Source organism: Primulina eburnea, chromosome 13 (assembly GCF_022965805.1).
Source record: "Primulina eburnea isolate SZY01 chromosome 13, ASM2296580v1, whole genome shotgun sequence".
NCBI classification, from domain to species: domain Eukaryota; kingdom Viridiplantae; phylum Streptophyta; class Magnoliopsida; order Lamiales; family Gesneriaceae; genus Primulina; species Primulina eburnea.
Genome location: NC_133113.1, coordinates 4,140,529 through 4,153,467, shown reverse-complemented (window position 1 = coordinate 4,153,467; position 12,939 = coordinate 4,140,529). Strand labels below are relative to the sequence as shown.

Below are 12,939 nucleotides of genomic sequence, written 5' to 3'. Positions count from 1 at the left end.
GCCTGATTTGTATAGAGAATAAGACACGTATCCTAGGCATGCACAAGAGATATATAAATAGGTTCCTTCTTTCAGAATTATCAGAAGGGAGAAAGGAAACGAGAAAAAGAGCTGTGAAAATCCTTACGCCTATTATCGTGTAGATTTGTGATTTGCGAAAGATCCGCTCGTCTGATTTTCAATCCGACTTCAGTACTGTATTCCTATCGAAAAAGACTTCAACTGGACGTAAGTTTTACTACATTTTGCTATGATTTGAAATTATGGTATTGCCAGAATCGGATATGATTCATATATGGTGTTTCTGATATGTTAGACATTGTATAATCGAAACCGGATTGAAGAACGGATACTGTATATAATTGCTATGATTTTCTGAGTTGAATTGATGAGATGTGATATCAGATTTGTATTATTATTGATTTTGAGTTGAGGAAATCGATATCTGTTGATGTGTATTACTGGGTATATTGAGATTGTGCAGTTATGCCGGTGAAACAGAATTTGATTTAGTTCTGATTATATCCAGTCTTGATATGAGTTGTGTATTGATACGATATCTTCGATATTGTCATTGTCAGATTGAGTATTGACAGATTCGAATCCGAGACTTTGACGGAGTTATATCGACTGAAAGAAATGTATAAATCAATGTTGATTCGGGATTGCACAACTCGAGTTCGATTTGACTTCAGTTTCCCTAAATCACATACTTTATTTTATTGCATTGATATCTGCAAATATGAAATTGATATGTGTGGTCTATTGATTCATAGACAGAGTATGTATTGAGTCATCGGCTGATTCGCCTAGTCATTGGCTGATGCGCCAAGTCTTCGGCTTATTCGCCAAGACACTGGATGTTTAGTTTATATCGATGTCGCTTAGGAGTTGATTCACTCCTATCGCTGAGATTCGATATATGTAACAATATCCAGGAACCGCGATCCCTATATCGAGTCTGAGATGACGAGTCACGAGTGATTTACAGTGTAATATCATTTCATGTTTCAGATTTTGATACATGTTATGGATATCTATTTCATGCTTTATATATGCTTTTATATGACTGCATGTTTACATTGTACATACTGAGATTATATTCTCACCGGTTTTATCCGACTGTTGTCTTATTTGTATGTGTGCATGACAACAGGTGGGGCATGATCAGGATCAGGACGAAGATGAGAGATTACAGTTAACGTGGAGATCCGGACTTAGAGTAGATTGATTTCAGTACTTTATGTAGTGAGTGAATTCCAGTTTGAGATGAACATATGTTGTACAAGATTTGTACCTTTGTATGGATATGTATATCGGATCGAGTACATTACGTTTCCGCACTTGTTATTTAAAGGAAAATTTTTTATGTCCCACATTTCTTAATTGTTATATAGATCCTTGATAATGATTAAGAAAACGAATAGGTTCGGGTCCTCACAATCTCTTGGTGAGATATTAGAAGAATGGTCACCCTATTTAAATCACAATATATAGGGATAAACAATTTTAACATTCAAGACACATAGTAGAAAAAATACTCAAACTCAGTATAATCTTGAATTATAAGACATCTGTTTAGTGAATGAATATATTATTTTATTCACTAAATATAAATGAAATTCGGGAGTCGAAAAAAATACATCAATACAACTTTTTTTTCCGCCAAAATACCAAGTCTCTCAGAAGTAATTCAGATATTCGTTATTTGTTTAGCCTATTTTCTTAATATAATAATATATCAACTCCTATAAAGATATATTTTTTATATTTAATTTTTGATTACTTTGCTTCATAAATAACATTTTTAATATACATAGTTTTGTTATAAAAAAACCATAAAACATTGATTCCAATTGTGTTTTATTCCGGTTCAATTTGATTTCAGTTTCAGATTGATTTATACTTATAATCCAGAAAATTCTATCCGACATCCTATATGATTGGCTCAATTCCGTTATCTCATAATCCGAAACCAGTTTAATTCAGATCAATCCTATTAAGTAACATTTTTGTGTAACAAGTCTTATAGGACAAAACCATTACACGATGTGTATCCGGCATAATTTAGATACAACATAAAAACTGTATCATTTGTAAATTTTGTAGCATTGCTTATTTGTATAGAAAATGTATCAGATCTGATTAAATTGATTCTTTTATTTAATTATTTTGTTTAGTTTCTGTAATAAATATTTAAAAATTAAAAATTTAATTGTTTTTGGATCTAACCAATTAAACTTCATATATTCGACGGACCCATTGTCATCTTTATCTTAATATTATCAATCATTAAAAGAGTGAGTATCGTGTGAGACCGTTTTACGGATCCTAATCTGTGAGATAGGTCAACTCTACTCATATTCACAATAAAAAGTAGGCAAAAACTTGTGTGAGACGGTCTCACGGGTCGTATTTGTGAGACGTGAGACGAATATCTTATTTGGGTCATCCATGAAAAATGTTACTTTTTATTGTGAATATGAGTAGGGTTGACCCGTCTCACATATTATGATCCGTGAGACGGTCTCACATGAGACTCACTCTAAAAAGTAATATTGTTAGCATAAAAAATAATACATTTTCATAGATGACCCAAATAAGAGATTTGTCTCACAAATACGACTTGTGAGACCGTCTCACACAAATTTTTGGCTTATTAAAATTAGTTCATTATTAAATTTTTTTCACATTTTCTTTATTGGGGGAAAATAAAAGCCAATGAAAGTTTCAAATTCCAATGAGCAGGTCTCTTATGAGATGATATAAAGAATCTTTATCTGTAAGGCCGGTCAACCCATCGATATTCACAATAAAAATAATTATCCATAAAATTGGATCTTAAACCGGGTCAAATGATTATTAAAACATCTTAAAATTTTAACGATAAATATTTGACTATTAATCTATCCTTATTTAATCCACTCAATCAAACACACCATAATTGTGTGTTTGATTGAGTGGATTAAATAAGGATAGATTAATAGTCAAATATTTATCGTTAAAATTTTAAGATGTTTTAATAATCATTTGACCCGGTTTAAGATCCAATTTTATTATCAATTAGTTTCCATAAAATTGGATCTTAAACCGAGTCAAAATGATTATTAAAACATCTTAAAATTTTAACGATAAATATTTGACTATTAATCTATCCTTATTTAATCCACTCAATCAAACACACCATAATGGTGTGTTTGATTGAGTGGATTAAATAAGAATAGATTAATAGTCAAATATTTATCGATATAATTTTAAGATGTTTTAATAATCATTTGACCCGGTTTAAGATCCAATTTTATTATCAATTAGTTTCCATAAAATTGGATCTTAAACCGAGTCAAAATGATTATTAAAACAACTTAAAATTATATCGATAAATATTTGACTATTAATCTATTCTTATTTATTTCATTCAACCAAACACACATTTAACATAAAAAGTAATATTTTTGTATGAATGACATGTGTCAAAGTTACTTCTCCTTTTAACTTTGATCGGCAATCGATCAATATGGTGAATTGCACTGCATTTTCACGAGAACATGCGTTGATCACATAGCAGGCATTTGGGGTTGCTTTGACTCCAAAATTTTCAAATACACCTTGTCGGTATTGACCAGGAATGAGAGATTTTTCTTTGCAGTCAAATTTCTATGGTATGTGTGGTAGAATTCTTGTGCGACTTTGAATTGATAATGTTGTTTCATGTTTCAAAATTTGGCCTTTAACATGGTGGTAAAAAAAACATGCTGGGCTTGTTAAATTTCGTTCTGGGTCAACAAAATTTTGGAGCTTATGTCAAGTGTGAACCTTTCTTTTTACAAGTAAAATCCAGGCACTTCTGTGGAAAAAATGGTTGTACTAAGATTAGAGGATCAATATTTTGACTTCGTGGGGTGACCAACTAGGCACAGTAGTCGGTACGTAAGGTGCATATGTTTCGTCGTAGGTTTTGGTCTGATGCCCCTCAGTTCAGGCCAAGTGGATTTTCATGGATTGGGATGACACTGGATGAAGGGAAACAGTTCGTTAAAGATACCGTACGTATATTTTTTTCAAAATTTACATATAAAAGGCCAGCGGTTCGTGGTCCACGCCAAGACCTTATGTGAATAGGTTGGTCAAAATTTTCAATTTATTGTAATTTGAATGGATGAATGTGATGATTGAATTTCTTGCTGATCTGTCCCTCGTGTAGGGAAGGTCGCCATATTCTTGGCTTTCCGTATATTTAAAAGGTCAAGTCCTCTTCTGGAATATTTTACTGTTTAATTTTGTAGATCTTTTTATTTCTCCAGCTTTTTTTCTCAGATTTTGTTTGAAAGTTTCTATATTGCTTTATGATCAAGTGGTGTCTCTTTCAATCGATGTATGGAAGATTTTACTTGTCTTTGGTCAAGAATTGGCATCTGGAACACATAAAAGAAACAATGCAAATTCCAAATTACTCGAAAGCCATGTTTTTTCGTTGTAATGAAATGGGGGCAAGGGTATATACTTTTCCCTTGTATGATTTGATCACACCGGTTTTTCATTATGAAGCTATGTTGAACATCATCTGTAAATTCATCTGAAATTGTATGGAAGTTTCACTAGAAACTACCAGGTAAAAAAGTAGGTGGCATGCTTGGTTCCTGTAACTAAAAGGCAAAACGATGTTGGATTTGTGCAGATTTGTACATGATTATCGATTGGATTTAGGACTCGAATTATCTTTATGCGTAGAAGGTGGCAAAAATAACGTTGGCCTTAGTTGTGTTTGGATTTCAGTGGAAGAGGACTAGAAAGGGTGATATTTATTTAATGGCCTTTATGCCTTGAGATTATCCCTTGGCTTGTTGAGTGTCAAAGAATGTCTAATACATAAATGGTAATTGATATATATTCAATTCAACTGCAAGTAATCTAATAAACCTACTATTTGGATCCATGTTGGCGCCTCTATCAGCGACAGTAAATTATGATGCAGCTTCATGCTGTTTCTTGCTTTTAATTTTTTCCATATAATTCAGACAGGAAATGGTTTGGTATAATGCATGCTCAATCAGACGGTCTAGTTATCAGGTAGCTTATGAAAGTATTTAAAAGATTCTCAAGGATTTATCTAGTCAGCTATTGTAAATGATATAGCTGAAGTATAAGATAAAAATAAAAATTCCAGAAATAGTATCAAAGATTTGCTACTAAATCAGATATTCAGATGTCTATCAGTTCGCCACATCAACATGGTTTACCAAATAATGTCCTTTAAGGTGGAAGAGTTTGAAAAGGTATCTTTGTTCTGGTCTGCATTTGGTAAATTTCATGGATACTGTAATCTAGATACTATAAAGAAACAAAACCATGGACTATGATACCATACATGGACAATTCTGTTTTAATAATTTGATGAATTTAACAGACAAAAAATTCAAAGGAGACCATGCAAGAGCATGCTTACTTTGACATGATGTGTGGATGCATGGCCAAAGTGACACGAAACATTCCTTAACGAATTATAACGAGTATAAATTCAACATTCTTGTGCAACATTAATACTCATACATAATATATCCATACATTATTTTTGAGGGTTACTGTATGTTGGCATAACCTGTAGAAAAACATGCTTAGGGCTATATCTTTCAGTTTCATGCCATGCAAAACCTCTTCGCGCGCAAAATCTAAGTAACGTCTTCGACTGAGTTTAACTTTTCCCAAGCAGATGATTTCTACATAACAGTCTCTAATAATATCCTGTTGTCAACTGATTTTTATGCAGGATCACAGCACTGGACAATGAAAAAGGTACACACTTGCAATTTTTCGTGGGGTAACTTCAATTTTTTCATTAGCTAGTTATTAAGCTATTTAGATGATTCATACAGATAACAATTATCGAACAAAAGTTGCTCGTAATCCAAAGTTGGAGAGGCTGGAAAATAACTATTTATTTCCTGAGGTTGGTGGTGTTTTAGTCCTTTTCCTTGCGTTTTTTTGTTGGAAACCATTTTTGACCATGAAATTTTATCTTGTAATAGAGATTGAAATTAGTTTTCCAAACATAAACGCAAAACAATTGTTGCTCCATTTTTTTTATTGCATACTCAAAATTCTTCTTTTGGTAATAGAGCTTGAAATTAATTTTCCAAACATAAACATACTATGATCGAGATTGATTGATCCAATTATCCGGTGAATATCTTGCTTTAATGCCTTACAATCACCCCTTCATCTTATGAGGTTTTCATGAATTGCATTTAAACCAGTCATCAAATCAATAAAAGATCACCAGAAAATATTCAACGAGTGATTAGATATCACGAATCTAAAGTCTTGCTTCACAGATTTCTGCACGTGAACTTCAACACATCAGAAAGTATCCCGATGCAAAAGTCATAAGCCTTGGCATTGGTGACACCACACAGCCGTTGCCAGATGTCATAGCTTCGAGCATGGCTAATGTAAGCTTCTTTGTAATCCTTTTTGTTGAAGGATTTCTTTATGGTCTACTCTCCATTCATTAATCAGCAATCTATTAATACCTTCTTATGATTTGAAATGGTCGAGTAGTTTCATATTGTGCTGCACTCATTAGTTCCAAGTGCATTTATGTTTAAAAATATTGAATGTTAAATATAGTTCTTTGCACCTTAATCATTCTTCTGTTCTCATTGTGGAAACATTCAGTCAATCATGCACCAATTTATATCATCCTAGTTGACAGTTCATATTGGAATAATTCAATTTCTGCTGTTTCTCTATACTGATTTCCCAGCTAACTTGTATATTCTTCAATCTAATTAATTAGAGTTGATTTATAAGTAGTCTGAAAAAACCATCTAAGTCATATTTGTCCAATATGACTCATATCTCGTTGTTTACATCTAGCTTCCAGTTTCTAAATCATGCATTTTTGTTTGCTGGGACTGAAAACAATCTCTCTCTGTTATTGCTTTAGCAATTTGGCGTCAAACTGGGAAGGTCATAGCAACTTCTTAAGGAAAAATGAGAAGACGATCCTCTTGCTTCAATAGGCTAAATGTAGGAGATTTCAGTAACAAAAGTTTCTTAGTAATTCACCTCTACATCTAAATTTAGAATATGCTCAAAATTTCCTCCCAGGTACATCCTTAAAAGAAGAATTTTCACGTCGATACTTAATCATTCTGAAGGCTTTTTATTAACCTTCGCAATAATTCCCATTTAAAAAGTTACAGCTTCGTTAATGTCTCAGATTTAATCATGAATAATCATAGTTGTGTTTTCTTAAGATTTCTAATCTTCTTCTTTTAGAGATGATTTGCGCTGCTTCGTAGGATTCATAATCTTTTTTGTCCTGTAGTTTGGCAGAAATTTGCTTGCTAGTATCACCATCCATATTGGCTATAGAAAACAAACTATTTCCATTTTGTGCTATTATGTCGGAGTGTTGATTTCTTGGATTTTCTCATCTTGGTGATTTATTGGAATAATTGAAAATTATGATTGCTCTCTCATATGAATACATAGAAATGGTCAAATGGAGATTTGGAGATAAACTTCGGGAAAAAAACACGCCAAATCCCACGGTTTTGAGATTTCCATTATGTTGAGACATATGTGTTGCCATTAATTTCATTAAACAGGTTTAAACAATTTGCTTTTTACATTCTATATTGCAGTATGCAGTGGGCCTTTCAACACCTACAGGTTATAGAGGCTATGGAGCTGAACAAGGATGCAAGGTAAAAAGAACTAACTGACATCTGTTTTGATAGTTAAAAGTAGTGACATTTGCAAACTAGTTGAAGCTCTTATTTTTATCTTATCAGTCAACTGAAAGTTAAATTCTTGAAATCCTTTATGATTGTATGGTCGTGTAAAGTTAGTTTTTTTTCCATAGATGACTCAAATTTCAATGTTGCAGGAACTAAGAAACGCAATAGCAAAAACATTTTATGGTAAAATAGGGTATAAAGGACACAGAAGTATTTGTATCCGATGGTGCACAATGTGATATCTCTCGCCTTCAGGTATATATATAAGATATAACAAGGACTTGAAGGCGCATGGAGTTCTCTGTTGGTTGATCTTTATTCATGTTTCTATTTTCTTGCAGCTTTTATTTGGGTCGAATATGTCAGTAGCTGTCCAAGATCCTATTTTTCCGGTAATCGTTGAGCTTTATTTTGATATTTTAATCTCCTTGAGTAAGGAAATCGCTTTTGTGTAATATGATTGATTGTTGCATATCACATTGTGGCAAAAGTGTGAATGAGCTTATCAGACCATCTGATCTGACCGACTCTTCTTAGACTTTGGGTTGACATATTTGCAAAATAAGGGCATTTACAGAGTAACTACCGGAGTCCATTGTATCGAGTCTCGCAAGATCTTATATTATACATCTTTTAGTCTTTTATGTTTTCTAATTCTAACTAGGCATTCTCAAAGACAGGCTTATGTAGACTCAAGTGTGATAATTGGTCAGACTGGTGATGCTGACAAAGAATCAGGGAGATATGAGAATATCAAGTACATGAAATGCGAGGCTCGTAATGGATTCTTCCCCGACCTCTCAAAAACTCCACGAACTGATATAATTTTCTTCTGCTCTCCAAACAATCCAACCGGCCATGCTGCGACCCGGGAACAATTGGAACAACTCGTGCAATTTGCTCAGGACAATGGATCCATTATTGTGTATGACTCGGCCTATGCTGTTTATATTACAGATGGAAGACCTCGATCAATATATGAGATCCCTGGTGCCAGAAAGGTAAAACTCTGGCTCAAAATTTTGTATTTTCTGAATTAAGGCATCGACTTTCTGATTTGGAGGATAAAGCTGCAGGTTGCTATTGAAATTTCATCCTTCTCCAAGATAGCTGGATTCACGGGGGTTCGTCTTGGTTGGACTGTGGTGCCTGAGGATCTCTTGTATTTGAATGGGTTACGTGTCATAAATGACTTTAACCGCATTGTTACTACTTGCTTCAACGGTGCTTCCAGGATAGCTCAGGCTGGTGGCCTTGCTAGTTTGTCCTCAGAGGGTTTCAAGGTAAACTATGAAAACTGAATTTAATGTTTGCAAATAGTGATTGTGGCCAGTGGACGATCTAGCGGAGGCAAAGAGAGGTCATCACCACCCGTCAAGCGAATTTCGTTTTCAAATTTAATATGCTTTTTCTAAAGTTACAAGTTTCGACCTCCCAAAATCTATTCAATGGCTCTACCTTATCCTCCTCGTCCCCCGTTTCCCGAATATTTAGATCTGTCTTCTCAATCTAATGTCGGATAAGAAGTGGCACTTGTTCTCTACCCCCATAAATATTATCTTAATCATTATGTTTTTCCTAATCATATATGCTGTCCTAGAATTCATAAAGTTGCGTAGATATGTTAGTCCCCTCCCCTACTGGATAGAAGTTTATAGAGTTGATGAATGTTTCTTGCAAAATTGTTTGCAGAGTGTACTCTCTCTTGTTGATTACTACAAGGAGAATGCTGAGATACTGTTGGAGACTTTTAAATCATTGGGATTTAAGGCATACGGAGGTGAAAACGCGCCTTATCTTTGGGTTCATTTTCCAGGTTCGAATTCTTGGGATGTGTTTAATGAAATACTTGAGAAAGCACACATAATTACAGTTCCAGGAGCTGGATTCGGACCAGCAGGCAAAGAGTTTATAAGGGTTACTGCATTTGGTCACAGAGAAAACATCCTCGAAGCTTCGAAGAGGCTGAGAAGTCATCTCTCATAGACAAATGGAAAGAGTCAGAAAATCAACAGAAGAAAATTATATAAGCTTGTTAAGAATTATACATTGTTGTCATTCACTTAATGTTTAGCGACCATTTAATGTCATAGATGTAAATAGTCATCACTGGACTGTATCAATATGCGTATATTTGATTTAATATCTTTAGAAATAACTATTCAAATGCAACTCTCTATACAAGTTCCTTCAGAATGCCATTCAAAATCCAGATAGCCCAAGTTAAAATGTACAAAAATATAGTCATCCGCTCTCCCAGGCATGCAAATCGGGTAGAAAATGAATTTCAAGAAAATATATATTTGGACATCAAAGATATATATTTACTATTCTAAGGTGCCTGAATCTTATCCACAATGGTCATATTATCATGTAAAACTCGTAGACGGACCGATCAGAAGTAGGAAATGCAAGATTAGGACACATATTTTACTTGGTCTGAGTGCTGGAGCTAGATATCAAGGATTTGGCAACTAACTAGCTCTGCAGATCCAGCATTTGTAGTGGCAATAACCTTCCAGATATTTTCCCATGACCCTGAAACAGATTCTGAAAACTCTTGCAAAGATTCGCCTAGATTAGCCGTTGAGGTAGATGGAGTGGGATCAAGCCGATTTTGCCTACTGGCCTGCATAACTGATATGTTATGATTTGCATCTTTACAAATCACGTGCAATCTTCCAAGAAAACCTGCAAGTAGATATGGAGATTCTGAGTCAGCAAGGTCGCGAATGAGTACATCCCCTTCGATTATTTTCCAAGAATCATCTTGATGATCATACACTTTGATCCTGGCACTATCTAGAGAGTTAGATGGCTCCAACGCATATAACTCCTCTTCAACAATGACACTTAGTTTAGTTCCGGCTTGCCTAGCAGGCCAACCCTCCCCCATGCCAGATGGCATTTCTACCCAAGAATTTGTCTCTGGATCATAGACCTCTCCTCCAACATCAACAAAAAACGGCCAACAATACAAACTTTGAGGAACGTATAGTTTCCCCCGATATGAGGTCATCCCGGTTGCGATAGGTCTCAGTAGGTCAGCAAGAAAAGCAGTTGGCAGCACCTGAGCTTTTGAAAATGGCATGCTAGGTACCTCAGACCATATACCAGAGCACGGATCGAAAACTTCTGCTGATTGAAGAGGAGTAAGCCCACCTCGTCCCCGAGTAACACCGCCAACGACATAAAGTTGGTTGTTTAAGACACCGGTCTTGCAATAAGCTCTGCCAGCAGACATGGGAGCCACTTCAGTCCAAGAATTTACAACAGGATCGTAACGCCAGACAGATTTCGTGGCTGAAGCCCTACAAAATCCACCAAGGACATATAGGCATCCATCAACAGCTCCGATCGCACAACCACAAAAAGGGATTTGGTCCAATGCATCCTTCCTCCCAAACAATGCCTTTATGGCATCTGCTACAACACTTGAATTTACCATGTTCCACACTCGAAGACCAGATAGGCCCCATCTTGTTCCATCTTCAGCAGCAACATTTGGCATTAGAGGCAACCGTTGCCATTTATTGGAGACGGGGTCCAGCGCATACCATACGAGTCTAGTACCATCAATCTTAGTCAATATGTATAGCCATTCTTCCGTTGCACCAAGTTCTTTTCTTAGTTTAAAAAGTTCTCTGCTCGTTAAAGCAGCTTTCCAGCTTCTTGAAACCAGCTTTGCATTGAGATGCCAAACTCTTGGGAGCCAGGCGAGAATTTGAATTGACAACTCGTCAGGAAGACTAGGAATTAATCTTGGATTTTCGTCCCAAAATCCATCAGATGGCCGTAATCTCTTACATGCTTCACTTTGCGACACCTCAAAGAGGTCACTGGCGCTCACCTTATGATTATTAAGACTCAATCTAGCTCCCATCGATTCTTTTCTTGATTCTTTAATCAGTAAAAACAAAGAGAACTCACTGCCAACTTCTATATATCATGTGTAAGCGAAATTTCCTAGATAGTTTCAAAGACCAACAAGTCACTGATCAGAACAAATGAAATAACTTAATTAAGAAGTTTAACCACATCAACATCCTTCACTTCCAATAGAAAACTAGTAAACTAGAAATACCACATCGAAACAACATTAATGGCAAAAATTCCAACCCATCATATAGTCTAGATCGTAAATCCGAGGGAAAATCTAGAATTATGAATCGATCCCATTAGCTGTTAATGACCAACTATTTCAGTCACAAGTCAACCACATATCAGTCTCAAAAAATCTCAAGTTCTCCACTGTGGAAAAAGAAAAGGAAGACTGAAACTCCCAAAGTCTCAAACTAATCACGGAACCAAAAATCAGGCCAACAGCTTAGTATAAAAAACAGATGTAATTTCATTATTTACCATAAATTGGAAATCAATCCAGCGATCAAATTGTTTTTGCTGAGCCATATCAGCGACAAAGAATTTGAAAGTTTAAACCACTCATAATACTAAAATTTCAATTCAAATACAAATAGCTCCACAAATAAAAACACAAAAATGTTGCGAGCATTTACCATTCTTTATTCAAAATAAAAAAAAATCACAAAATTCTGCGAAATTAAAGAGAACCCGGATGAGAAATCCTGAAATCGAGACCCCCGAAGAACCACAAACCAAATTTTACGTCCAAACAAACAAGAATTCAGCCCAATACACACCCACAAGAACACCACCACCAATATCAAAAAGATAAATCAATCAATTTACCTCAAATCCACTGACAAAATCACGTACCGGTCTCAGATTGCGGAGATAGGTGTAGGCATTATTAAGTGGTCGTATTTTCGGATTTTTTTTTGTGGTACTAATTTTTTTTAAAAATTTTATCACGTAGGGACTCGCACCCCTTTCCACAGCCTTTGGTGACTTCTGATTAAACTAGTTCATCTTCATTCTATTATATATATATATATATATATATATATATATATATATATATATATATAACCTAATTATTTATTAGAAAATAATATATGGATTGATTGAATTTTTTGGTGGCTCATGAATTTTAATATTATTCAAATAAAAAAAAACATATTCAAAATGTGATAAACCATCATCCTCTTGACTAATTTTTTTAATCCATCAATTATTAAATTTACATTTACGTAGTTGTGTTACGAGAAATAATTGGTTCAGCTGTGAAAACGAACGAAATATGATTTTGGACTATTGTATGATTTAGATTGTTTGA

At 34.7% G+C, this 12,939-nt stretch overlaps 2 protein-coding genes across 3 annotated transcripts; one reads left to right on the top strand and one right to left on the bottom strand.

Moving 5' to 3' along the window:
* Positions 1 to 4,252: 4,252 nt before the first annotated feature.
* Positions 4,253 to 10,023, top strand: LOC140808636 (aminotransferase ALD1, chloroplastic-like). The gene is given in 11 exon segments (XM_073165763.1): positions 4,253 to 4,609; positions 5,765 to 5,790; positions 5,871 to 5,944; positions 6,330 to 6,446; positions 7,647 to 7,709; positions 7,892 to 7,933; positions 7,935 to 7,997; positions 8,084 to 8,134; positions 8,423 to 8,743; positions 8,819 to 9,025; positions 9,435 to 10,023. Coding segments are annotated over 11 exon segments (1,284 nt in total). The 5' UTR covers positions 4,253 to 4,583; the 3' UTR covers positions 9,729 to 10,023.
* LOC140808635 (F-box/kelch-repeat protein At1g22040-like) lies at positions 9,853 to 12,632 on the bottom strand. 2 transcript variants are annotated; one of them, XM_073165761.1, is made up of 2 exons: positions 12,453 to 12,632; positions 9,853 to 11,708 (listed from the first exon to the last, which is right to left on the bottom strand). In XM_073165761.1, the coding sequence occupies exon 2, from the start codon at positions 11,623 to 11,625 to the stop codon at positions 10,195 to 10,197; it is 1,431 nt and encodes a 476-aa protein (XP_073021862.1). In that variant the 5' UTR covers positions 11,626 to 11,708; positions 12,453 to 12,632; the 3' UTR covers positions 9,853 to 10,194. The 2 variants fall into 2 exon arrangements, with proteins under 2 accessions (XP_073021862.1, XP_073021863.1); XM_073165762.1 differs by having other exon boundaries at positions 12,480 to 12,611.
* Between the last annotated feature and the right edge of the window lie 307 nt (positions 12,633 to 12,939).